This window comes from Vulpes vulpes, chromosome 5 (genome assembly GCF_048418805.1).
Source record: "Vulpes vulpes isolate BD-2025 chromosome 5, VulVul3, whole genome shotgun sequence".
NCBI classification, from domain to species: Eukaryota; Metazoa; Chordata; class Mammalia; order Carnivora; family Canidae; genus Vulpes; species Vulpes vulpes.
Window position 1 is genome coordinate 71140695 of NC_132784.1, and position 27730 is coordinate 71168424.

Below are 27730 nucleotides of genomic sequence, written 5' to 3' on the forward strand. Positions count from 1 at the left end.
CCAGCGTGCTGGCACCTCGCAGGGTCCTAGGGTCTGGGCAAGGGCAGAGCTCATTCCAGGAGCTGCCCTAGCACTTTGGGCTCCCCCACACACCCAGGACAAACCCCTCTGGGCCCCCAGGGTGTGGCTAATGGTGTCACCCTAACACTCCAGAACCACCCCCAGAATGGCCCCTCCAGCCGTCTCAGCCTGGAGCAAAGATAGGACATGTCTGCAGGGCTCTGGAGGGCCTGTGCCAGCCCCTGCCCAGAGGCAGATGATAATTAGGCTACTGCCCACCAAGGAGCTTTCCAAAGGCCAAGTCCTGATAAAACAGCGCCCAAGATCCTGTTTGGCCACCACTGCACCCAGTGGGTGCGGCAGGGGCAGGGCCTGCAGCCCCTACATAAGGCGCCCAGGGCTGGCCGCTCTGGCGGGTGGAGGTTGCACAGGTCCATTGCCCTCGCCTGGAGGGCCGGGTCCAGCAGCCACCACTCTTCTCCACGCATCATGCTTGGGCCTCAGCTGCTATTGCTCCTGTCCTATGGGGGCACCCTGCTTGTCGCTGGTGAGTAAAGGGCCTGCAGGCCGCACCATCAGGGAGGACAGAAACCCTCAGAAGGTCCCTCCTTGCCTCATCAACCAGGCCAGAGTTGCTGGTCCCCAGGACACTGATGGCTGAGAGGCCCCTCCCGCCCTGTGGCTGTCCCACACTGGCCAAGGCCAGGACCTCCATCAGGGTGCCAGCTCTGAGCCCAGCTCAGCGGGTGCACAGGCTGTCACTCCCCCTGCCCTGGACACAGTGGGGCAGGGTCCCTCAGATACTCAGTATCTTCAACAGTGGGCACAGTGGGACACTGGCACGCTGGGCACCACCCTGGTACTGTCCCTTTTCCACCAAGTCCCAGGTCCTGGGAGGACTGCGGGGTGTTGGGAGCAGGGCAGGAGCCTGGGGGCTCTGGGCCTGTTTCCCTATCACCCTCCTCATGCAGATACTGTAGATTAAACAAAGGGGGACAAAGGGGGACATCCTGGCCCAGGACCACCACCATTTTGCAGAAGCTGGGAAGGGGCCCAGAGCCCACTCAGTCTTGTCCACTGTGCCCACAAAGCAGCAGTCCCCTTACCCCCAACACCCCCAGTCCCTTCTGCTCACCACTTTAGGTACCATGGGGCCACAGGCTGAAGGCAGTTCCTGCCCCCAAGCCTGGGAGGGGGCCAGCCCCAAGGGGTCCTGCAGTGGCCCAGAGAGAAGCTTCTTCTTGCTGACGGCAGGCACCAAGCCCTCTGCATCCTCCCTGTCTGCCCAAGAGGCCAGCAGGATGTTTGTTCTCTCTCTGTAATCCTTGACCTACTTCCCCCTCCTTGGTGGCCCCAGAGCCCCACCAACCTTGGACGGGGAGCCAGGGAGCACAGGAGGTCTTGAGCCTAGTGGGTCCCTCTGTGCCCTCCCCACTCCTTCCCTTCCATGAAACCATGTGGCTCTGAGCACTCAGGACTTTTGCCCTGCCTGGGCCTATCGCCTCTGAGACCTGGACCCAGAACCAGGATAAGAAGGTTCTGGGATCCCAGAAGCCAGCCAGGGTGAGGTATGGGTCTGCAGGTGTGGCGAGGGGCTGCAGCTCTGGTGAGCCATGGGGGTCCAGCTGTGAGTGCTGTAGGGAGGAAGGGACAGGGTCTGGCCATGTTCCTGCAAATGCCCTTTGAGCACCGACTCTGTAACGGTGCAGAAGGAAGAGATGAGCTCAAGGTCAGGCATTGGAGCCCTGGGGTGCCTGGAACTTGAGGCAGGAGTGGGGGAGGCAGGTGTCAGGCAGCCGGGTTCAGGTGGGGCCAGAGGCAAAGGGGCAGGCAGGGTTGCCAAGTGCGCAGAAGGACAGCATGTGCTCCAGTGACTCTACGGCCATCCAGGGGCTGAGAAAGGCTGGAGATGGCAAACCAGCCCTGCCCTGCAGGCCCTGGGGGTCCAGGGAAGGCCTCAGGGCTGTTTGGAGATTCTGATAGGAAGGACAGACAACCCCTTGGCCTGCCTCCCAAGTGCTTCAAAGGAGCCCCGCAGCCAATGGCGGGGTTGGGGGGGCATCACTGTTCAGACAGCGTCATTGGAAGGGAGGACCACAGATGCTGGGTGGTGAGGAAGACCTGGTGGAGGAGCCACTGCAAGTGTGGACCAGGGAGTGACCCACAGGGGAGGCAGGCAGTGGATGCAACTGGCAGTGGGGCAGGTCATGAGTTGAGGAGGGGCAGAGATAGGGACCCACATGGCAGACACCATGGAGGGAGGAGGCCCAGAACCAAATGTCTCTGGCCCTTTGGAACAGTGGGGCAGCACAGCCTGTGTGCCACCTGCCCCTTGGGGAACCCCTCGGCCATCGGGCAGAGACCCACAAACACCACCAGGCCAAAGGCACAGGGAGCATAAGCATAAGGGTGCAGGCACAATCAGGAAGGACCCCCAAGCGCCACAAGGGCTGATGAACATGGGCAGAATTAAGGGCCTGGAGCGGGTGTGGAGGATGGGAGCCCCAGGACCACAGCAGGGGCCAGGCAGGGGCGGGGATGAGGCAGGGACCCACAGTGAGGCCTCTCCAGCCTCCCTCAGAGTTACCAGCATGGCAGTGATTCCCGCCCCTGCACATGTGACTGATGTCACCTGGCAACAGGCCCCATGAGCCCAGCGCTGTCTGGGAGCCTAACCGACAGGAAGGAAGCAGGAAAACATCCACGTTCAGAGCCTGGTTGAGGGAGGAGCCTGCTGGGGAGCCTCAGACCTCACCCCTGGGAGCAGCCCCGTGCTGGCCGGACACCCTTCCAGGAGCTCCACCGCCACCTGCTCAAAGACCACCCGGCCCCTCCCACCTCCAACAAGCACCCAGAGCAGCCCACATGGGGGCCAGGGTGCCTGGCATCCAGACCCACAGGAACTGCCCCAGAGCGAGCACTGCCTGGAGCCTGGTCTGTCAAAATTGCCTGTTTGTCCTGGATGGGGGTTCTCTTTATCAAACCCCAGAGGTGCCTGGAGCATGTGGGGGATGAGTAGGTATGGGGTGATGCTGGTCGACCAGCAGGCATTGCAGGGCCTGGGGACACCTCACCCCACTCCGCCCAGATGACCGGCATATGACCACACACCCTTCGTCTCTCTCCAGGAGCCTTTCTATCCTTCCAGCACCAGCGATGGCCATCCCCTTACCCTCAGGCCCTGCGCCCTGCCATTCCACATGGGCAGGGATTCCGTGCAAACACGCTCAGCTAGTGACTGAGTGGCTGGACCGGGCTCATCAGAGGGCATGCAGGGCATGGCCAGAGCCAGGCTGGGGCCTGCCGGCCAGCTCCATACTCCCCAACTAACTCCTGGCTGACAAGCTGCACACTGGTGGGCACAGGCAGGTGCCCCAGCACTGAGCATATTCCTTGCCCACACAGGTCTAAATGAAACCTCCTTTGTGCACCCAGACCTCCAGAGGCTGCAGAACTCTTCACAGACAGGTGAGGGCCATGGGCAGCCTCCTGCCCTACGGAGTCACCACAGGGTGGCCGTGGCCTGGGGTTTCCAGGAGGGGAATCCAGCCAAGAAAATACTTAGCCGGCCCCTCACCCAGAGGAAAACAAGCCCGTGCTGCCAAGAGGGGTGGGGGCCCTGCCCAGGAGCTGAGCTGCGGCTGCTGCCCTGCAGACCCCAAACAAGACAGTGGCCATAGCTTCTGCTTGGGGCAGGGGGCAGACCCAGCCCACAGCTGGGCCAGCACTGGGGGAGGCCGGGGGCTCCTTCCCACCCAAGCCAGAAGCACCTGGAACCTAGGAGGTGAGCGTGGGCTCCCCGGGGGGGTGGGCAGCTTGTGGGGTCAGGACCCTCCACCCCTGCCACACCAGCCAGGGGGACACAGGGCTTCAAGACTCTGCCCACTATCTCCACAGCTCCAGACAGGGGCTGGTGCTCCACATGGGGGGCCGGCCACTTCTCCACATTCGATGGCCATGTGTATGACTTTCTGGGAACCTGCAACTACATCTTTGCGGCCACCTGCAAGGACACGTCACCCACCTTCAGTGTCCAGCTACGGCGCGGGCCCGGTGGAGGCATCTCCCGGGTCATTGTGGAGCTGGGGGCCTCTGTGGTCACTGTGCAGAAGGCAGTCATCTCTGTGAAGGATGTAGGGTAGGCCACGTGGCTGCAGTGGGAGGCTGGGGAGCCCAGGGGGCAGTCCCTGACCACTCTCCTCCCACAGGGTCATCGGCCTGCCCTATACCAGCAATGGGCTCCAGATCACACCCTTTGGCCAGAACGTGCAGCTGGTGGCAAAGCAGCTGGAGCTGGAGCTGGTGGTCATGTGGGGCCCAGGGACTCACCTCATGGTGAGGACACTGGCAGAGGCAGAGGACTGGGGTGTTGCCTTTCTAGGACAGGGGTCCCAAGCAGCCTTTATACTCCTATGCTGGGGCACAGACTGCAGCCGGGAACCTAGGCTTTGCTGGGTGAGGGTCCTGGGGTCCCTGACAGCAGGGCCCACCTGTCTGCCCCCAGGTGCTGGTGGAGAAGCGGCACATGGGCAAGCTGTGTGGTCTCTGTGGGGACTTCAATGGCGAGCAGACCAATGAGTTTCTGAGCGAGGAAGGTAGGTGGGGGCCAGGGCCCAGACCCCCTGTGGCTGGGCCCCCGTTGTGCTGATGCTACCCCATCCCACCCCCACCCCCAGGCAAATTCTTGGAGCCGCACACATATGCTGCCCTCCAGACGCTGGATGACCCCGATGAGATGTGTACCTACAAGGCTGTCCCCAACCCCCAGGTCCCACAGGCAGAGCACGTACGTGAAGTGGTGGGGACCCCAGGGGCTGCAGAAGCCCTTCAGCCATGGTGGGGGCTGGCCCTCAGGGTCCGACAGGGCCTCTGAGGCCTTCCAAGACTGGCGTTGGGATGTGGCCCTGACCCCCATGACCCTGAGTGATCCTCTGCCCAGGCCCAGACTTGCACCCAGCTACTGACACTGGTGGCCCCGGAGTGCAACGTGCCCAAAGAGCCATTCACGTGGAGCTGCCAGGTGGACATGGCCGAGTGTGTCCTGCGAGGCCAGCACAATTGCAGCTGTGCCACGCTGTCGGAGTACTCACGCCAGTGCAGCATGGCTGGCCAGGCCGTCAGCAACTGGCGGGGCCCCGGCCTCTGCCGTGAGTCCTGGGAAGGGCAGCAGGGAAGGCCAGGGCCCCAGGCACTGAAGGAGACTGGGTGGAGGAGGGCTGGGCTAAGTTCTTGGCCAGGGCAGGGCCGGGGGCAGGGGTGCCAGGGCACCCCAGCACCCCCTCACAGAGCCTGTGCATGCCTGCAGCCGTGACTACATGCCCAGCCAACCAGGTGTACCAAGAATGTGGTGAGACCTGCGTCAAGACCTGCTCCAATCCACAGCACACCTGTTCCAGCTTCTGCACCTTTGGCTGCTTCTGTCCCAAAGGTAGGGCACTCGCTTCCTCTGGGACCCCTTGAAACTCACCCAGAGACAGAGGGTAGGCCCCTACCCAACTCCAGCACCTGACTTGTCCCAGGGAATGGAAAGGCTTGCCCCCTACTCCACGGGCCCTAGGGGTCCAAGAGACTGCTAGGAAGATGTGGGACTTGATCTAAGCAAGAGGGTACCTTGGTCTGGACACACAGGTGCAGGGGGTGCAAAGGCCCAAGTGCACAGCGGGTGGGCAGGCATCGAGCAATGGGCACAGGAAGCCCCTCTCCCGCAGGGACAGTTCTTGATGACATCTCCAGAAACCACACCTGCGTGCCAGTCGCCCAGTGCCCCTGCATGCTCAACGGCGTGGTCTACGCCCCTGGGGAGGTTGTGACAGCCGCCTGCCAGACCTGGTGAGTGCAGGATGGGGAATAGGGGGGAGTTGGGGGTCATGGGGCAGCCCCAGCCCTAGAGGCAGCCAGTACTGCCATCCTGGAACATCTGGGGTGCCATGTGTGTAACCCCACCCTGCCTGCAGCCAGTGCACCACGGGCCACTGGAAGTGCACAGAGCAGCCCTGCCCCCAACGCTGCTCCCTGGAAGGCGGCTCCTTTGTCACCACATTTGATGCCAGGCCCTACCGCTTCCATGGCACCTGCACCTACATCCTCCTCCAGGTAGGACACACCACACTACCAGGGGGCCCACCACCAGGCATCACCACAGGGTGGGGAGGGGTGTCATGAGGAGCACCCCTGGCCACCTGTGCTTAGCCTCGCCCCTCTCCCAGAGCCCGCAGCTCCCAGATGGGGCCTCCCTCGTGGCCTCCTACGACAAGTCTGGGTACTCTCACTCGGAGACCGCCCTAGCTGCTATCATTTACATGTCCCGAGAGGTAAGGCCACCCTGCCAGCCACGTGGTGGCTGCACCTACCCCATTATGTCCCAGCTCCTGCTTTACCCCACTGGGCCTGCAGGAGGGGAGGCAGCTCCCTGTTCCTGGTACCCCTGTGACTCACAGGCCACTCTCCCTCTAGGACAAGATCGTGATTTCTCAGGATGAGGTACTCACCCACAACGGGAACACCAAGTGGCTACCATACAAGACCCGTACGTCCTCAGCCCCTGCCCAGCACCCAGGGCCTCACTGGGCCAGAGTCCCAAAGCAGGCTGCTGCCCAAGCCCCCTCTCCCCACAGGCAACATCACCGTCTTCAGGCAGACGTCCACCCACATCCAGATGACCACCACCTTTGGGCTGGAGCTCGTGATCCAGCTGGAGCCCGTGTTCCAGGCATACATTACCATCGGGCCGCAGTTCAGAGGCCAGACCAGAGGTGAGCCCCTCCCTGGCCTCACAGCCACAGCAGAGAAAAGGCCCAACAGAGTTTTGCACATTAGCACTCAGCACCCTAGGCTGGCACTCATGCCCTGGGCATGGTGATGGGAAGAGGGGGGTTTTGGAGTGCAGGGCTGGGCAGGAGCACAGGCTGGCCCCGTCTCATAGCCCGGCTGGTGCAGGGCTCTGCGGGACCTTCAACGGAGACACGACAGATGACTTCATGGCCAGCACGGGCATCGTGGAGGGCACCGCCTCGCTCTTTGTGGACTCCTGGCGGACAGGCAACTGCCCGGCCTCGCTCGAGCGTGAGACTGATCCCTGCTCCATGAGCCAGCTCAACAGTGAGTGCCCTGGGAGTCTGTGGGTGGGCCCGAGGCCTAGGCAGGGTGAGTAAGAGGCCTATGCCACCCCTGTGCCCCACCCCCAGAGGTGTGTGCAGAGACCCACTGCTCAGTGCTGGTAAGGAACGGCTCAGTGTTCGAGAAGTGCCACGCCATGGTGAACCCCAGGCCCTTCTACAAGGTGGGCAGGGTCTGCAGGACAGGGGGGGCAAGAAGGTGGAGCCTGGGGGCTAAGGGGGGCTGGACGCCAGCTACTATGCCATGTCTGCCCACAGAGGTGTGTGTACCAGGCCTGCAACTATGAGGAGACCCTCCTACATGTGTGCGCTGCTCTGAGTGATTATGCGCGAGCGTGTGCCACACGCGGCATCCTGCTACGGGACTGGAGGAACAGTGTGGACAACTGCAGTGCGTGCTGGCGGGGGCAGGCAGGGGTGGAAGGGGGCAGGGGTCATAACAGGGCCCCAACCGGTTCCACCCAGCATCCTCTGAGGGTCTGACCCCCAGTCCCCCACAGCTACCCCCTGCACGGGCAACCAGACATTCGGCTATGACACCCGGGCCTGCGGCCGCACGTGCCTATCCCTGTCTGATCACGCTGCCGAGTGCCACCCAAGTGCCGTGCCTGTGGACGGCTGCAACTGCCCTGAGGGCACCTACCTCAACCACAAGGCTCAGTGTGTACAAAAGGCCCAGTGCCCCTGCCTCCTAGACAGCAATAAGTTCATCCTGGCTGACCAGTCAGCCATGGTCAACGGTGTCATCTGGTGAGCACCAGGCTCCATGGGGTGTGGGGGAGGTGGTGGGGGGAGCAGCCCAGCCTAGCCTGCAACCCCCAGCCCAGGGCCCACATGCTCACACGGCTTACCTCTTGCAGCTACTGTATCAACGGCAGGCTGAGCTGCCCGGGGCGCCCACAGATGCTCCTGGGTAGGTAGATGTGCTGAGGCAGATGGGCTTGGACTACCCAGTGTGGTGGCCCCTCCAAGCCCTCCTCACTCCAGCTCGGACCCCCTTTCCTGCAGCAACCTGCTCAGCCCCCAAGACCTTCCAGTCCTGCAATGAGTCTTCAGAGAACACATTTGGGGCAGCCTGTGCCCCTACATGTCAGATGCTGGCCACCGGCACCCCCTGTGTAAGGCTTGGGTTGAGCAAGGGGCAGGTGTGCTCCCCAGAGGGCAGTTCCCACTGGACAGCCTGTCACAGATGCCACCCCCAGGGCCTCTCCCTGGACCGTAGGAGGATTTTCACAAAATCCCCAGGGAAGGCAGGGCCCCACTGTCCCTCTGTCCCCATCACCCCATGATGATGGTGGCTGGTACCCAAAGGGGGCTGAGAGGGTCAGGAGTAGCCCTGGTGGCCAGGCAGCTGGAGGAGTATGCTCATCTGTGGGTGCCCTAAGGACTGTGGGCCAAGCCCCCCACCACCTGCAGAGGTGACACAAAAACACCAGAATCTGTCTGGTGGTTTTACCAGGAGGAAGGCCTGGAGCAGGGGTGGACAAGGGGACCAGATGGGGAGGAATACTGCAGGTCTCAGAACTATGAGGGCCCAGGGCTATGGCAGCAGTTGGCAAACACACCCTAACCCCTGCAGGTACCCACCAGGTGCGAGCCCGGCTGTGTCTGTGCTGAGGGGCTCTACGAGAACGCCAACGGGCAGTGCGTACCCCCTGAGGAGTGCCCATGCGAGTTTGCAGGGGCCTCCTACCCGCCGGGTGCAGAGCTCCACACTGACTGTAGGACATGGTAAGCCACAGCCTCAGCCCCAAGCCCCCGGTGACCTGGGGCTAACCCTCAGGTCTCCCACTAACCCCACCAAGGTCACAGTCTGGTGGGCATGCATATGTGGCCTGCGTCCCCCTGAATCCCCACTTGTCTCCCCAGCACCTGCTCCAGGGGGAAATGGACGTGCTGGCAGAGTGCCCGCTGCTCATCCACCTGCGCTCTGTACGGGGAGGGCCATGTGGTCACCTTTGATGGGCAGCGCTTCATGTTCGACGGCAGCTGCGGGTATATCCTGACCACGGTAAGGCCCCGAGCTAGGCCATGGGGGGTGGGGACCAGAGGGGCCAGCAGGCAGGCTCCTCCTCAACTCCCTCTTCCCTACAGGACGGCTGCGGGGCCAACAACTCACAGCCCACCTTCACAGTCCTCACAGAGAATGTTGTGTGTGGGAAGTCAGGTGTCACCTGCTCCCGCTCCATCAAGATCTCTCTGGGGGTGAGTGAGCCAGTGGCGCTTCCCCACATGTCAGTCCCCAGAACTCCACGTCCCAGACTCTCAGGGTTCCCGGATACCCCCCACCCCATCTGCACGGCAGACAGCAGGATCTTCTAGAGCTGGAGAGCCACACAAAGGGAAGGGCTTCTGCCAGAAGCCTAACCCTCAGGCCATGGTGCACTTTCCACCATATTCTAGAATGTTCTGCAAATAGCTTCCAAAAGGCAGGCCCCTGGCAGACGATGGGCCCTCAGTAGGCACTGGCCCCCTGGCTCCCTTAACAGATGCAACCCATCCTGCCTCAGCATAGGCAGGTGACACAAAGCCCAGTGACGCTGAGCAGCTGCCGGCCAGGGGACCAGCAGCCCCCTGACAGCCTCGCCCCACAGGGCCTGTCCATCGTGCTGGCGGACAGGAACTACACGGTCAGCGGGGAGGACCCCCATGTGCACTTCCGGGTGAACGCCGGCTCCCTGAATCTGGTGCTGGACATCACCATCAGCAACAGGTACAACCTGACCCTCGTCTGGAACAAGCACATGACCATCTTCATCAAGATCACGCGTGCCACCCAGGTACCTGCACTGCCCCAAGGCCCAGGCCCGTCCACAGGGCAGGGGCAGCACCCAGCCTGATGCTAGCCCCCTACAGGATGCGCTGTGCGGCTTATGTGGCAACTACAACGGAAACATGAAGGATGACTTCGAGACACGCAGCAACTATGTGGCATCCAGTGAGCTGGAATTTGTGAACTCGTGGAAGGACAGCCCACTGTGTGGGGACACCAGCCTCGCACTGGACCCCTGCAGCCTCAACACATTCCGCCGCGCCTGGGCAGAGCGCAAATGTGGCATCATCAACAGCCCCACCTTCGCCTCCTGCCACAGCCAGGTGAGCACGACCTCGGGGTGCACAGCCTGCAATGGCTCCCAGCACAGCCCTGGCCACAGGGCAGGCACTGAGGGCCCATTCCCACAGGTGTACCACCTGCCTTACTACGAGGCTTGTGTACAAGATGCATGTGGCTGCGACACCACTGGGGACTGCGAGTGCCTATGTGACGCGGTGGCGGCCTATGCCAAGGCCTGCCTGGACAAGGGCGTGTGCGTGGACTGGAGGACCCCGGACTTCTGCCGTGAGTGCCCCACCCCTGCCACAGAGCTCCCTGGAGGCAGCGCTCTCCCTGGTGGTTGTGGCACATGTTCAGGCCCTCTGACTGTGCACCAAGGGCCTGACAGGCACCACCTCTTCCAGCCATCTACTGTGACTACTACAACACCCACACGCATGAGGATGGGGTGTACCAGTACGACCAGGATGCCAACTGCACATGGCACTACCAGCCGTGCCTCTGCCCGCAGCACCCACAGAGTCTCCCAGACACCAACACCGAAGGTACTGGCTGACAGCTGGCAACAGGCAGGGCCAAGGAGGGTGGGCATTTGGGGGTGAAAGCAGAGGCAGGGACTAGATGTGGATGGACAGACAAGAGAGAGGGCCAGGCCTGGGGAGGAGGGGGCTCCACATAACATCCTGTGTAACCCCCTCCCCAGGCTGCTACAACTGCTCCCAGCATGAGTACTTCGACCAGAACACAGGGACCTGCGTTCCCTGCAGTAAGCTCCCTAATCACCCGAAGCCCCACTCCACCCAGCCTCGGGCTGGAGCTGCCAACCTGCTGGCAGCCCCCTCCCCACGGCGGTGCCCTGAGGTGCGGAGACTCCCCAGGACCCAGGCCATCTGGGCCGAGTCAAAAGAAACAGGGAGAACACCAGCCTCCCCTTTCTCCCCTGTCCCTGCCATCAACTTCCCCAGTGGCTAGCCAAGGGCAGACCCAACCCTGCCAGCCTGCTGCCTGCATCACTGCCTGACGGTGGGATGGGACAGGGGTTAAGACAGGGATGAAGACCAGGAGCAGGGGTCCAGGCCCCTCTGCGGCGGCTCCACCCCCTGGGTCCTCAGCTGGGCAGGGGGGCAGCGCTCCTGACGGCCCCTCTTCTTGCAGTGTCGCCGCCCACCACGCCGAGACCCACCACAGGTGATTACACACACACTAGGTGTCAAGGTGAAGCAGGCCCAGCCCCAGCTCCATCCTGGCTCAGCAGGATGGCCCCCAGCCAGCCCAGTCTGTATCTGTTGGGTGCCTGGCCTGCAACACTGCTGTGGTCCCTGTGTCCCCAGCCAGTGGGGGGGGGGGGGTGGGCTGGGCCAGGGATCAAGCCTGGGGTGCCCCTGGGGCTGCTCTGCACGGAGGGAGCAGCAGGTACCACCTAACTAGGAGTCAGAGGGCAAGGGGCACACACAGAGCCTGCCCCTGGCAGGTCCATCACAGCCCCCATGGGCAGGCATGAGCACAGGAGGGCGACATAAAGGTCAGGGTGAGGGTGGGCAGTGGGGGATGGGGCCCTAATGTGCTCAATGACACAATGTTCCCCTGAGGTCATTCTTAGGCACAGAGTCCCGGGTGCTTGAGGCCAGAGCCCAAATTCCAAAAAATAACCCATCACAGAATGTGACCGCTCTTTGCTGCCCTGATCCTAATGAAAGAAAACATGCAGGACATGCCACCTAGATAGCCCCCTGGAGCACACATTAGCCTCCGTGCAGCCCACCCCGCCCCACCCAGCAGAACCTCCTCCAGCGGCCCAGACACCATGAGGCAATAAGACATGCATCCTATTAGCAAGGGTGGGTGGACAGACCCTAAAAATGCCACTGAGGCCACTCAATCCATGCAGCCAGGGAGGCCGTGGCTGTGAGCGAGGGAAAGCCACCTATTCCCATGGGGTTCGGGGGGAAGAGCCCTTAGACTCAGTGGGAGAGGGCAGAGGAGTCTGGAGGAATGTTCTGAGTGCTGCTCCCTGCAGAGTCACCTCGAACCATCTCTGCCATCACCCCATGGGCTACATCAGCACCAACCCCAACGACCACACTCAAGTCTACATCGACAGTACCCACCGAGACACAGACCACAATGAAGTTCACAGCTTCAATGTTCAGCTCAGCAATGCAATCCACAGCTCGGTCCACGGAGCACACCACGGCAGCACCAAGGACCAAAGAAATCTCAGAGACCCCCAGAGGACCCCCAGCAAGTAAGCAAACCCCATATGCCTGTCTCCAAAAAGGGGCAGACACACAAATGCCAGGAACCCAACGAGGTGGTAGGGGGCTCTGTGGAGCTGCAAGGTCCACTGTTGGCCAAAATGCGGGTACACCAACCAAGCACCAACCCTGAGCACACCATACAAACTATACTCCTTCAGTGCTTCATGGAGGAAGTGCCACAGCTCCCACCCACCACGACCCATCCACCCCAATGAGTCACATACGGAGGACATATCAATGCTAACAACTGTGCCTAACAAAAGTGCAATCCTGACCCCTCAGATGCAACAACAAAATGTCCCCATTGATTCAGAGTAACCAGAAGAAAACAGCCATCCAAAGGACAGAACAGGATGTCCAAGCAGGAACACACTAACCCAAACAAAAATAACCTCCTGACGCAGGGGAGGTGACCAGGGGTGCAAGAGTCACAGGGACGAAACCGAATAGGCACACTACACAAGAATTACCTAAAACGGCATACAAATGCAAACAAAAAACATGAGTGACTAACATACATACAGGAAAAGACACACGCACACGAGGCCAGGAACACTGCTACCACAAAACCAACAGGAGGAAAAGATTAACGGGGCATGACAGAGGACACGATGGGTCACAGAGGCAAGTGAGCACACAGGGAACGGCAAGTCTGACTCACCTTATTTCCCACAGCATCCCAGAAACACACTTCGACCCGAAACACACCTGTGACCACAGAAACAAAGAGCATGGAGGCCACTAGATCCCAGGAGAGTACAGTAACCGAAAACGGCGAGCAAACGACTCCCTACCTACCACACACCACACACAAAACTCAGACAACACAGACAAGCCGAATCACAAACACACCTCTCACTTTACATACCACCCATGGCTTTCACCCTAAGCCCTCGCCTAATGTCCCCACCAACACAGTCCACACCACAGGTCCCCCTACCGGGACATCCTTCCGGACTACCACAGCCTTCCCCAGCCCGTCCCACCCCGAGACCACCCTCTCCACTCACAAGTCTGCCTCCAGCACATCCTCGGTGACCCAAACCTCCCACCTGGTCATCAGCCCAACACACCAACCGACCCCCTCTCCCCACTCCACTGCCAGACACACTGGAACCCTACCCTCATCTCCCCACAGCCCCGGCACAGGCACACAGCCCACGCACACAAAATCCCCATTGACGCGGACCACCGCCACCCCTACCTCGGTCAGCACAGTCAACACCTCCACCTCCCCACGGTCACATCCAACATCACCCATCCACCAGGAGGCATCTTCCGCCCATCCCACCACCATCTCCAACCACGCTCCGAGGACAGTGACCACGACCTCCTGGACTCGCTCAGCAGTGACGAGCAAGCCGCACACTCCCCACACCTCTCACGCTGCATCCTCACCTGCTGTCCCCACCAGCACAGTCCACACCACAGGTCCCCCTACCGGGACATCCTTCCGGACTACCACCGCCTTCCCCAGCCCTTCCCGCCCCGAGACCACCCTCTCCACTCAAATGTCTGCCTCCAGCACGTCCTTGGTGACCCCCACCTCCCATCTCGTCATCAGTCCAACGCAACACCCGACACCCTCTCCCCATTCCACTGCCAGACACACTGGAACCCCATCCTCATCTCCCCACAGCCCCGGCACAGGCACACAGCCCACGCACACCACACCCCTACTGACACGGACCACCGCCACCCCTACCTCGGTCAGCACAGTCAACACCTCCACCTCCCCACGGTCACATCCAACATCACCCATCCACCAGGAGGCCTCTTCCGCCCATCCCACCACCATCTCCAACCACGCTCCGAGGACAGTGACCACGACCTCCTGGACTCGCTCAGCAGCGACCAGCAAGCCGCACACTCCCCACACCTCTCACCCTGCATCCTCGCCTGCTCTCGCCACCAGCACAGTCCACACCACAGGTCCCCCTACCGGGACATCCTTCCGGACTACCACCGCCTTCCCCAGCCCTTCCCGCCCCGAGACCACCCTCTCCACTCAAACGTCTGCCTCCAGCACATCCTCGGTGACACCCACCTCCCATCTCGTCATCAGTCCAACGCAACACCCGACCCCCTCTCCCCATTCCACTGCCAGACACACTGGAACCCCATCCTCATCTCCCCACAGACCCGGCACAGGCACACAGCCCACGCACACCACACCCCTACTGACACGGACCACCGCCACCCCTACCTCGGTCAGCACAGTCAACACCTCCACCTCCCCACGGTCACATCCAACATCACCCATCCACCAGGAGGCATCTTCCGCCCATCCCACCACCATCTCCAACCACGCTCCGAGGACAGTGACCACGACCTCCTGGACTCACTCAGCAGTGACCAGCGAGCCGCACACGGCCCACAACTCTCACGCTGCATCCTCACCTGCTGTCCCCACCAGCACAGTCCACACCACAGGTCCCCCTACCGGGACATCCTTCCGGACTACAACCGCCTTCCCCAGCCCTTCCCGCCCCGAGACCACCTTCTCCACTCACACGTCTGCCTCCAGCACATCCTCAGTGACCCCTACCTCCCATCTCGTCATCAGTCCAACGCAACACCCGACACCCTCTCCCCATTCCACTGCCAGACACACTGGAACCCCATCCTCATCTCCCCACAGCCCCAGCACAGGCACACAGCCCACGCACACCACACTCCTACTGACACGGACCACCGCCACACCTACCTCGGTCAGAACAGCCAGAACCTCCACGACCCGACAGTCATATCCATCAGCACCCATTCACCAGGAGGCCTCTTCAACCCACTCCAGCACCACCTCCAACCAGACTCCGAGGACGGGATTCACAACCTCCCCGACTCACTCAGCAACGGCCAGCAAGTCACACACGCCCCACACGCTCCAAACGTCTCATTCAGCGCCCACACCTTCTGTCCCTACCAAAACCACACACACCACAGGTCCACCGTCGGGAACATCCTTCCGGACCACCACAGCCTTCCCCAGCCCGTCAAGCCCCGAGACCACCATCTCCTCCCACGCGTCCGCCTCCACCACGTCTTCGGTGACCAGCACCTCCCATCTGGTCATCAGCCCAACACACCAACCGACCCCCTCTCCCCACTCCACTGCCAGACACACTGGAACCCCACCATCAGCTCCCCACAGCCCCGGCACAGGCACACAGGCCACGCACACAAAACCCCCATTGACGCGGACCACCGCCACCCCTACCTCGGTCAGCACAGTCAACACCTCCACCTCCCCACGGTCACATCCAACATCACCCATCCACCAGGAGGCATCTTCCGCCCATCCCACCACCATCTCCAACCACGCTCCGAGGACAGTGACCACGACCTCCTGGACTCGCTCAGCAGTGACGAGCAAGCCGCACACTCCCCACACCTCTCACGCTGCATCCTCGCCTGCTGTCCCCACCAGCACAGTCCACACCACAGGTCCCCCTACCGGGACATCCTTCCAGACTACCACCTCCTTCCACAGCCCTTCCCGCCCCAAGACCACCCTCTCCACTCAAACGTCTGCCTCCAGCACATCCTCGGTGACCCCCACCTCCCATCTTGTCATCAGTCCAACGCAACACCCGACACCCTCTCCCCATTCCACTGCCAGACACACTGGAACCCCATCCTCATCTCCCCACAGCCCCAGCACAGGCACACAGCCCACGCACACCACACCCATACTGACACGGACCACCTCCACCCCTACCTCGGTCAGCACAGTCAAAACCTCCACCTCCCCACGGTCACGTCCAACATCACCCATCCACCAGGAGGCCTCTTCAACCCACTCCAGCACCACCTCCAACCAGACTCCGAAGACGGGATTCGCAACCTCCCCGACTCACTCAGCAACGTCCAGCAAGTCACACACGCCCCACACGCTCCAAACGTCTCATTCAGCACCAACACCTTCTGTCCCTACCAAAACCACACACACCACAGGTCCACCGTCGGGAACATCCTTCCGGACCACCACAGCCTTCCCCAGCCCGTCAAGCCCCGAGACCACCATCTCCTCCTACGTGTCCGCCTCCACCACGTCTTCAGTGACCAGCACCTCCCATCTGGTCATCAGCCCAACACACCAACAGACCCCTTCTCCCCACTCCACTGCCAGACACACTGGAACCCCACCCTCATCTCCCCACAGACCCGGCACAGGCACACAGCCCACGCACACCACACCCCTACTGACACGGACCACAGCCACCCCTACCTCCGTCAGCACAGTCAAAACCTCCACCTCCCCACGGTCACATCCAACATCACCCATCCACCAGGAGGCATCTTCCGCCCATCCCACCACCATCTCCAAACAGGCTCCGAAGACAGTGACCACGACTTCCTGGACTCGCTCAGCAGTGACCAGAGAGCCGCACACGGCCCACAACTCTCACGCTGCATCCTCACCTGCTGTCCCCACCAGCACAGTCCACACCACAGGTCCCCCTACCGGGACATCCTTCCGGACTACAACCGCCTTCCCCAGCCCTTCCCGCCCCAAGACCACCCTCTCCACTCACACGTCTGCCTCCAGCACATCCTCAGTGACCCCTACCTCCCATCTCGTCATCAGTCCAACACACCAACCGACCCCCTCTCCCCACTCCACTGCCAGACACACTGGAACCCCACCCTCATCTCCCCATAGCCCCAGCACAGGCACACAGCCCACGCACACCACACCCCTACTGACACGGACCACGGCCACCCCTACCTCCGTCAGCACAGTCAAAACCTCCACCTCCCGAGGGTCACATCCAACATCACCCATCCACCAGGAGGCCTCCTCAACCCACTCCAGCACCACTTCCAACCAGACTCCGAGGACGGGATTCGCAACCCCCACGACTCACTCCGCAACGGCCAGCAAGTCACACACGCCCCACACGCTCCAAACGTCTCACTCAGCGCCCACACCTTCTGTCCCTACCAAAACCACGCACACCACAGGTCCACTGTCAGGGACATCCTTCCGGACCACCACAGACTTCCCCAGCCCGTCCCACCCCGAGACCACCATCTCCTCCCACGCGTCCGCCTCCACCACGTCTTCGGTGACCAGCACCTCCCATCTGGTCATCAGCCCAACACACCAACCGACCCCCTCTCCCCACTCCACTGCCAGACACACTGGAACCCCACCATCAGCTCCCCACAGCCCCGGCACAGGCACACAGGCCACGCACACAAAACCCCCATTGACATGGACCACCGCCACCCCTACCTCGGTCAGCACAGTCAACACCTCCACCTCCCCACGGTCACATCCAACATCACCCATCCACCAGGAGGCATCTTCCGCCCATCCCACCACCATCTCCAACCACGCTCCGAGGACAGTGACCACGACCTCCTGGACTCGCTCAGCAGTGACGAGCAAGCCGCACACTCCCCACACCTCTCACGCTGCATCCTCGCCTGCTGTCCCCACCAGCACAGTCCACACCACAGGTCCCCCTACCGGGACATCCTTCCAGACTACCACCTCCTTCCACAGCCCTTCCCGCCCCAAGACCACCCTCTCCACTCAAACGTCTGCCTCCAGCACATCCTCGGTGACCCCCACCTCCCATCTTGTCATCAGTCCAACGCAACACCCGACACCCTCTCCCCATTCCACTGCCAGACACACTGGAACCCCAACCTCATCTCCCCACAGCCCCAGCACAGGCACACAGCCCACGCACACCACACCCATACTGACACGGACCACCTCCACCCCTACCTCGGTCAGCACAGTCAAAACCTCCACCTCCCCACGGTCACATCCAACATCACCCATCCACCAGGAGGCCTCTTCAACCCACTCCAGCACCACCTCCAACCAGACTCCGAAGACGGGATTCGCAACCTCCCCGACTCACTCAGCAACGTCCAGCAAGTCACACACGCCCCACACGCTCCAAACGTCTCATTCAGCACCAACACCTTCTGTCCCTACCAAAACCACACACACCACAGGTCCACCGTCGGGAACATCCTTCCGGACCACCACAGCCTTCCCCAGCCCGTCAAGCCCCGAGACCACCATCTCCTCCTACGTGTCCGCCTCCACCACGTCTTCGGTGACCAGCACCTCCCATCTGGTCATCAGCCCAACACACCAACAGACCCCCTCTCCCCACTCCACTGCCAGACACACTGGAACCCCACCATCAGCTCCCCACAGCCCCGGCACAGGCACACAGCCCACGCACACAAAACCCCCATTGACGCGGACCACCGCCACCCCTACCTCGGTCAGCACAGTCAACACCTCCACCTCCCCACGGTCACATCCAACATCACCGATCCACGAGGAGGCATCTTCCGCCCATCCCACCACCATCTCCAACCACGCTCCGAGGACAGTGACCACGACTTCCTGGACTCGCTCAGCAGTGACGAGCAAGCCGCACACTCCCCACACCTCTCACACTGCATCCTCGCCTGCTGTCCCCACCAGCACAGTCCACACCACAGGTCCCCCTACCGGGACATCCTTCCGGACTACCACCGCCTTCCACACCCCTTCCCGCACCGAGACCACCCTCTCCACTCAAACGTCTGCCTCCAGCACGTCCTCGGTGACCCCTACCTCCCATCTCGTCATCAGTCCAACGCAACACCCGACACCCTCTCCCCATTCCACTGCCAGACACACTGGAACCCATTCCTCATCTCCCCACAGCCCCGGCACAGGCACACAGCCCACGCACACCACATCCCTACTGACACGGACCACCGCCACCCCTACCTCGGTCAGCACAGTCAACACCTCCACCTCCCCACGGTCACATCCAACATCACCTAACCACCAGGAGGCATCTTCCGCCCATCCCACCACCATCTCCAACCACGCTCCGAGGACAGTGACCACGACCTCCTGGACTCGCTCAGCAGCGACCAGCAAGCCGCACACTCCCCACACCTCTCACGCTGCATCCTCGCCTGCTGTCCCCACCAGCACAGTCCACACCACAGGTCCCCCTACCGGGACATCCTTCCGGACTACCACCACCTTCCACAGCCCTTCCCGCCCCGAGACCACCCTCTCCACTCAAACGTCTGCCTCCAGCACGTCCTTGGTGACACCCACCTCCCATCTTGTCATCAGTCCAACGCAACACCCGACACCCTCTCCCCATTCCACTGCCAGACACACTGGAACCCCATCCTCATCTCCCCACAGACCCGACACAGGCACACAGCCCACGCACACCACACCCCTACTGACACGGACCACCGCCAACCCTACCTCGGTCCGCACAGTCAAAACCTCCACCTCCCCACGGTCACATCCAACATCACCCATCCACCAGGAGGCCTCCTCAACCCACTCCAGGACCACTTCCAACCAGACTCCTAGGACGGGATTCGCAACCTCCCCGACTCACTCAGCAACGGCCAGCAAGTCACACACGCCCCACACACTCCAAACGTCTCATTCAGCGCCCACACCTTCTGTCCCTACCAAAACCACACACACCACAGGTCCACCGTCGGGAACATCCTTCCGGACCACCACAGCCTTCCCCAGCCCATCAAGCCCCGAGACCACCATCTCCTCCTACGTGTCCGCCTCCACCACGTCTTCAGTGACCAGCACCTCCCATCTGGTCATCAGCCCAACACACCAACCGACCCCCTCTCCCCACTCCACTGCCAGACACACTGGAACTCCACCCTCATCTCCCCACAGACCCGGCACAGGCACACAGCCCACGCACACCACACCCCTACTGACACGGACCACGGCCACCCCTACCTCCGTCAGCACAGTCAAAACCTCCACCTCCCGAGGGTCACATCCAACATCACCCATCCACCAGGAGGCCTCCTCAACCCACTCCAGCACCACTTCCAACCAGACTCCGAGGACGGGATTCGCAACCCCCACGACTCACTCCGCAACGGCCAGCAAGTCACACACGCCCCACACGCTCCAAACGTCTCACTCAGCGCCCACACCTTCTGTCCCTACCAAAACCACGCACACCACAGGTCCACCGTCAGGGACATCCTTCCGGACCACCACAGGCTTCCCCAGCCCGTCCCACCCCGAGACCACCATCTCCTCCCACGCGTCCGCCTCCACCACGTCTTCGGTGACCAGCACCTCCCATCTGGTCATCAGCCCAACACACCAACCGACCCCCTCTCCCCACTCCACTGCCAGACACACTGGAACCCCACCATCAGCTCCCCACAGCCCCGGCACAGGCACACAGCCCACGCACACAAAACCCCCATTGACGCGGACCACCGCCACCCCTACCTCGGTCAGCACAGTCAACACCTCCACCTCCCCACGGTCACGTCCAACATCACCCATCCACCAGGAGGCATCTTCCGCCCATCCCACCACCATCTCCAACCACGCTCCGAGGACAGTGACCACGACCTCCTGGACTCGCTCAGCAGTGACGAGCAAGCTGCACACTCCCCACACCTCTCACGCTGCATCCTCGCCTGCTGTCCCCACCAGCACAGTCCACACCACAGGTCCCCCTACCGGGACATCCTTCCAGACTACCACCTCCTTCCACAGCCCTTCCCGCCCCAAGACCACCCTCTCCACTCAAACGTCTGCCTCCAGCACATCCTCGGTGACCCCCACCTCCCATCTTGTCATCAGTCCAACGCAACACCCGACACCCTCTCCCCATTCCACTGCCAGACACACTGGAACCCCATCCTCATCTCCCCACAGCCCCAGCACAGGCACACAGCCCACGCACACCACACCCATACTGACACGGACCACGGCCACCCCTACCTCGGTCAGCACAGTCAAAACCTCCACCTCCCCACGGTCACATCCAACATCACCCATCCACCAGGAGGCCTCTTCAACCCACTCCAGCACCACCTCCAACCAGACTCCGAGGACGGGATTCGCAACCACCCCGACTCACTCACCAACGTCCAGCAAGTCACACACGCCCCACACGCTCCAAACGTCTCATTCAGCGCCAACACCTTCTGTCCCTACCAAAACCACGCACACTACAGGTCCACCATCGGGGACATCCTTCCGGACCACCACAGCCTTCCCCAGCCCGTCAAGCCCCGAGACCACCATCTCCTCCCATGCGTCTGCCTCCACCACGTCCTCGGTGACCAGCACCTCCCATCTGGTCATCACCCCAACACACCAACCGACCCCCTCTCCCCACTCCACTGCCAGACACACTGGAACCTCACCCTCATCTCCCCACAGCCCCGGCACAGGCACACAGCCCATGCACACAAAACCCCCATTGACGCGGACCACCGCCACCCCTACCTCGGTCAGCACAGTCAACACCTCCACCTCCCCACGGTCACATCCAACATCACCGATCCACCAGGAGGCATCTTCCGCCCATCCCACCACCATCTCCAACCACGCTCCGAGGACAGTGACCACGACCTCCTGGACTCGCTCCTCAGCGACCAGCAAGCCACACACTCCCCACACCTCTCACACTGCATCCTCGCCTGCTGTCCCCACCAGCACAGTCCACACCACAGGTCCCCCTACCGGGACATCCTTCCGGACTACCACCGCCTTCCACACCCCTTCCCGCACCGAGACCACCCTCTCCACTCAAACGTCTGCCTCCAGCACGTCATCGGTGACCACCACCTCCCATCTCGTCATCAGTCCAACGCAACACCCGACACCCTCTCCCCATTCCACTGCCAGACACACTGGAACCCCATCCTCATCTCCCCACAGCCCCGGCACAGGCACACAGCCCACGCACACCACATCCCTACTGACACGGACCACCGCCACCCCTACCTCGGTCAGCACAGTCAACACCTCCACCTCCCCACGGTCACATCCAACATCACCTAACCACCAGGAGGCATCTTCCGCCCATCCCACCACCATCTCCAACCACGCTCCGAGGACAGTGACCACGACCTCCTGGACTCGCTCAGCAGCGACCAGCGAGCCGCACACTCCCCACACCTCTCACGCTGCATCCTCGCCTGCTGTCCCCACCAGCACAGTCCACACCACAGGTCCCCCTACCGGGACATCCTTCCGGACTACCACCACCTTCCACAGCCCTTCCCGCCCCGAGACCACCCTCTCCACTCAAACGTCTGCCTCCAGCACATCCTCGGTGACCCCCACCTCCCATCTTGTCATCAGTCCAACGCAACACCCGACACCCTCTCCCCATTCCACTGCCAGACACACTGGAACCCCAACCTCATCTCCCCACAGACCCGACACAGGCACACAGCCCACGCACACCACACCCCTACTGACACGGACCACCGCCAACCCTACCTCGGTCCGCACAGTCAAAACCTCCACCTCCCCACGGTCACATCCAACATCACCCATCCACCAGGAGGCCTCCTCAACCCACTCCAGGACCACTTCCAACCAGACTCCAAGGACGGGATTCACAACCTCCCCGACTCACTCAGCAACGGCCAGCAAGTCACACACGCCCCACACACTCCAAACGTCTCATTCAGCGCCCACACCTTCTGTCCCTACCAAAACCACACACACCACAGGTCCACCGTCGGGGACATCCTTCCGGACCACCACAGCCTTCCCCAGCCCGTCAAGCCCCGAGACCACCATTTCCTCCCACGCGTCCACCTCCACCACGTCTTCGGTGACCAGAACCTCCCATCTGGTCATCAGCCCAACACACCAACCAACCCCCTCTCCCCACTCCACTGCCAGACACACTGGAACCCCACCATCAGCTCCCCACAGCCCCGGCACAGGCACACAGCCCACGCACACAAAACCCCCATTGACGCGGACCACCGCCACCCCTACCTCGGTCAGCACAGTCAACACCTCCACCTCCCCACGGTCACATCCAACATCACCGATCCACCAGGAGGCATCTTCCGCCCATCCCACCACCATCTCCAACCACGCTCCGAGGACAGTGACCACGACCTCCTGGACTCGCTCAGCAGTGACGAGCAAGCCGCACACTCCCCACACCTCTCACACTGCATCCTCACCTGCTGTCCCCACCAGCACAGTCCACACCACAGGTCCCCCTACCGGGACATCCTTCCGGACTACCACCTCCTTCCACAGCCCTTCCCGCCCCAAGACCACCCTCTCCACTCAAACGTCTGCCTCCAGCACATCCTCGGTGACCCCCACCTCCCATCTTGTCATCAGTCCAACGCAACACCCGTCACCCTCTCCCCATTCCACTGCCAGACACACTGGAACCCCATCCTCATCTCCCCACAGCCCCAGCACAGGCACACAGCCCACGCACACCACACCCATACTGACACGGACCACCGCCACCCCTACCTCGGTCAGTACAGTCAAAACCTCCACGTCCCGAGGGTCACATCCAACATCACCCATCCACCAGGAGGCCTCTTCAACCCACTCCAGCACCACCTCCAACCAGACTCCGAGGACGGGATTCACAACCTCCCCGACTCACTCAGCATCGGCCAGCAAGTCACACACGCCCCACACGCTCCAAACGTCTCATTCAGCGCCCACACTTTCTGTCCCTACCAAAACCACGCACACCACAGGTCCACCGTCGGGAACATCCTTCCGGACCACCACAGCCTTCCCCAGCCCGTCAAGCCCCGAGACCACCATCTCCTCCCATGCGTCCACCTCCACCACATCTTCGGTGACCAGCACCTCCCATCTGGTCATCAGCCCAACACACCAACCGACCCCCTCTCCCCACTCCACTGCCAGACACACTGGAACCCCATCCCCGTCTCCACACAGCCCCGGCACAGGCACACAGCCCACGCACACCACACCCCTACTGACACGGACCACGGCCACCCCTACCTCGGTCAGCACAGTCAAAACTTCCACCTCCCCACCATCATATCCAACATCACCTATCCACCAGGAGGCATCTTCCGCCCGTCCCACCACCATCTCCAACCACGCTCCGAGGACAGTGACCACGACCTCCTGGACTCGCTCAGCAGTGACCAGCGAGCCGCACACTCCCCACACCTCTCACGCTGCATCCTCGCCTGCTGTCCCCACCAGCACAGTCCACACCACAGGTCCCCCTACCGGGACATCCTTCCTAACTACCACCGCCTTCCACAGCCCTTCCCGCCCCGAGACCACCCTCTCCACTCACATGTCTGCCTCCAGCACATCCTCGGTGACCCCCACCTCCCATCTCGTCATCAGCCCAACATACGAACCGACACCCTCTCCCCACTCTACTGCGAGACACACTGGAACCCCATCCTCATCTCCCCACAGCCCCGGCACAGGCACACAGCCCACGCATACCACACCCCTACTGACCCGGACCACTGCCACCCCTACCTCAGTCAGCACAGCCAGAACCTTCACGTCCCGACAGTCATATCCATCAGCACCCATCCACCAGGAGGTATCTTCCGTCCATACCTCCGCCTTCCCCAGCCCATCGCACCCTGGGACCACCCTCTCCATGCACACGTCTGCCTCCACCACAGCCTCGGTGACCCCTACCTCCCATCTGGTCATCAACCCAACATATGAACCCACACCGTCTCCCTACTCCACTGCCAGACACACGCTCACGTCCACCTCCACCATGTCCTCTGTGTCCCGCACCTCCCACATCTTCATCAGCCCAACACAGCAGCCCATGCCTTCTCCCATTTCCACTGCCACACACACTGGATCCTCTACTCCATCTCCATTCTTCTCCAGCTCAAGTTCAATCTCCCACACTCTGACTTCTTCAAGCTCTCCAAGCACATCAATTACTGCCTCTGTTTCTTCCACTGTTTATTCTTCAGGTGCCTCCATCCCCATGTTGTCCTCCAGGTCCTCTCCTTCCCCCCATACTCTTCTCCCCTCTACTCTGCCCACTAAGCCTCTTCCCCATGTGAGTCCTAGCTCAGTGTCCAGCACCATCATTCCTCCTTCCTCAATCAAGACCACACCCGGCACCCCCTTCTCCCACAATCTCTCTTCCCATTCTACTACTTCACAGTCTACGTCCCTCACCACTCGAAACCCCACATCTGGTATTTTTTCATCCACCATGGGAATTACTTCTCCCACCACTAATCTCACCACTGGACCACCTACTATCAGTAGGCTGCCGACCACTGTCATCCTGACCACCCCAACCTCTGGCCATGGGAGTTCAACCCTTCCTAATATAGGATCCCCATCTACTGTGGGACCCTCTGTCTCCTCTCTGGTGACATCTCCATCCAGCTCTACAGGTAAGCGATTTATCTCTTTAGTCCACCTTGCTTCCTTTGTGCTAGCGTCACTCAGCTCAGCCTCCTCCATCTGTTGACCCCCACCTTCACTGTCCTCTCACACTGCCCGCTGACTTCCAGGCCATGCTCTTGCCTCTCAGCCAACGTGCACACTACTGACAGGGGCTTCGTATTCATTGTACAGCAATCTCCTTTCTTCTCCGTAACACCTTCACTTCTTTTGAGGTCAGCAGGCAGCTCAGCCTCCCCTCATTCCTCTGGCAGGTTCTGGTTGCAGGAGACCAGTCGCCCATGCCAAAGGGCTGGTGTTGGGCCACAAGGGGAGGGGCCCAACAGTGGCCCCACAGCCCTCAGAAAACCCTTGATTTAAGGGACTCCCAGGGTATCCAGCTTTCAGCAGCAACACCCAAAATGAGAGACCGTCAGCCTTTGTTCCTATGCAGAGCTGTGAGATCTGAGGTCAGCAGGGCTGGGACAAGGCGAAATTGCCTGGGCTGGGGACCCGAGTGCAGGGCTAGGAGCCCAGGGGAGACCCCTCTACAGGCAGGAAGGGATACTCGCCTCATGTAAACAATTGTGCAGCTTGCAATCTGCTCTCTCTATACTCAACTGAGTCGCATTCATCCCCACGTCACATGTCCTGTCCTCAGGGTCAGGTCTGGGTCAGTCCCCCTCCATGCCCAGGGGCTGGCTTCTGACCACACCTATCTTGGCTCCCAGGGGTCTGCGACGTGAAGGAACTTGAGGAGGAGGTCACGTACCGAGGGTGCACAGCCAATGTGACAGTGACCCGCTGTGAGGGTTCCTGTCCTGCCTCGGCCAGGTGAGTGCTGTCCCAAGCAGCCTCCAAACAGGGCTGGGACCAGAGCTTAGAGCCGACCCCATCCCAGAGCAAGTTTCTGGCCCCAGTGAGATAGGATGAAAGGCAGGTACCCTCAGCAGCTCCCAATGTCCATGGCACCTGCCTAAGGCTGACTGCCTGACAGCCGGGGAGGTCAGCAGGGGCCAAGAGTGCTGGGGCCTGCCCGAGGGTCCTGCCTATTAACTCAAACTCGGTCCACATCCTTCTCTCTGGAGTGGTCCAGCAGCCATGGGAGCACTCTGGGGGCAGTGGCCCTGACCCACACTCCTGGCTCTGGCTTCTTTGCAGCTTCAACATCTACACGAACCAAGTGGACACCCACTGTAGCTGCTGCCACCCCGTCAGCTCCTACCAGAAGCAGTTTGTGCTGCCCTGCTCAGACCCTGAAGTGCTGGGACAGCAGTTGGTATTAACACTACAGATGTTCAGCAGCTGTGCATGTAGTCCACAGCACTGTGGGGTCTAGGGGAAACAGCCCCCCAGGTGTGAGGACAAAGCACCCCTCCCAACACCAGCCCCACTACCGCTCCTGACACTGGCTTCCTGTGCTCAGCAGCCCCTCACCTTCCATAAGGCACAACGTCAAAAAGCCCCCACACACAGCTTACCAGGGCACTTGCCAGGAAGGGGCTACAGACCCTGACTAAGCCAAGCAGGTGGCAATAAAATGGTGCCTCCTAGCCACACCTGTCGATCGTCCACACAGCCTCTCAGACTTTGAAGGTGGCTACCCATCCCTGCCAGAACCAGCCCCCGGAAACAGCCTGAGCAACAGGTACCTGGGAGGGGGCAACGAGAAAGGCCACTCTAGCGGGAGGCCTGAAAAGAGGGGACACATGTCCCACGAGATGCAAGGCATCTGAGCAAGGGATGAGCAGAGAAGAGGCACAGGGCAGCAGTAAAGGTGACAGCGGGGCGAGGATACTACAACCTGGGAAGGGAAGGGAGGGGAGGATGCAAGCACCAGCCAGTATAAGCACCTGCCCACCAACCAAGCTCACCCTGGGGAGGGGCATCACACATGCCATGCAAGACCAACACACTGTGAACAGATAACAAATAAAATAAACTAGCATTGGCCAACGCATAGGGGCTGGCCTGTGAGCTCTGTGTTGTCTCCCTATACCCTGGGCATCTATGAGTTCCCAAACCCACACCTACACAGAGTAGTAGGTACAGGGCTCTGAGCATGGGCCTCTGCAATGGCACCAGCACGCAAACTGTGACTCCCTCCAGT

General features: G+C 61.3%; 1 protein-coding gene across 2 annotated transcripts; it reads left to right on the forward strand.

The window, feature by feature from the left end:
- Positions 1-432: 432 nt before the first annotated feature.
- MUC6 (mucin 6, oligomeric mucus/gel-forming) lies at positions 433-27561 on the forward strand. 2 transcript variants are annotated; one of them, XM_072758777.1, is made up of 32 exons: positions 433-547; positions 3406-3468; positions 3898-4138; positions 4209-4335; positions 4505-4595; positions 4677-4786; positions 4940-5147; positions 5306-5428; positions 5709-5829; positions 5955-6093; positions 6207-6311; positions 6454-6526; positions 6615-6752; positions 6937-7098; positions 7185-7279; positions 7374-7506; positions 7616-7865; positions 7976-8028; positions 8124-8233; positions 8695-8846; positions 8985-9126; positions 9210-9320; positions 9710-9895; positions 9972-10211; positions 10299-10455; positions 10575-10715; positions 10874-10936; positions 11326-11358; positions 12188-12415; positions 13104-25631; positions 26352-26454; positions 26782-27561. In XM_072758777.1, the coding sequence occupies exons 1-32, from the start codon at positions 490-492 to the stop codon at positions 26957-26959; spliced, it is 16662 nt and encodes a 5553-aa protein (XP_072614878.1). In that variant the 5' UTR covers positions 433-489; the 3' UTR covers positions 26960-27561. The 2 variants fall into 2 exon arrangements, with proteins under 2 accessions (XP_072614878.1, XP_072614879.1); XM_072758778.1 differs by lacking the exon at positions 13104-25631.
- Positions 27562-27730: the final 169 nt, after the last annotated feature.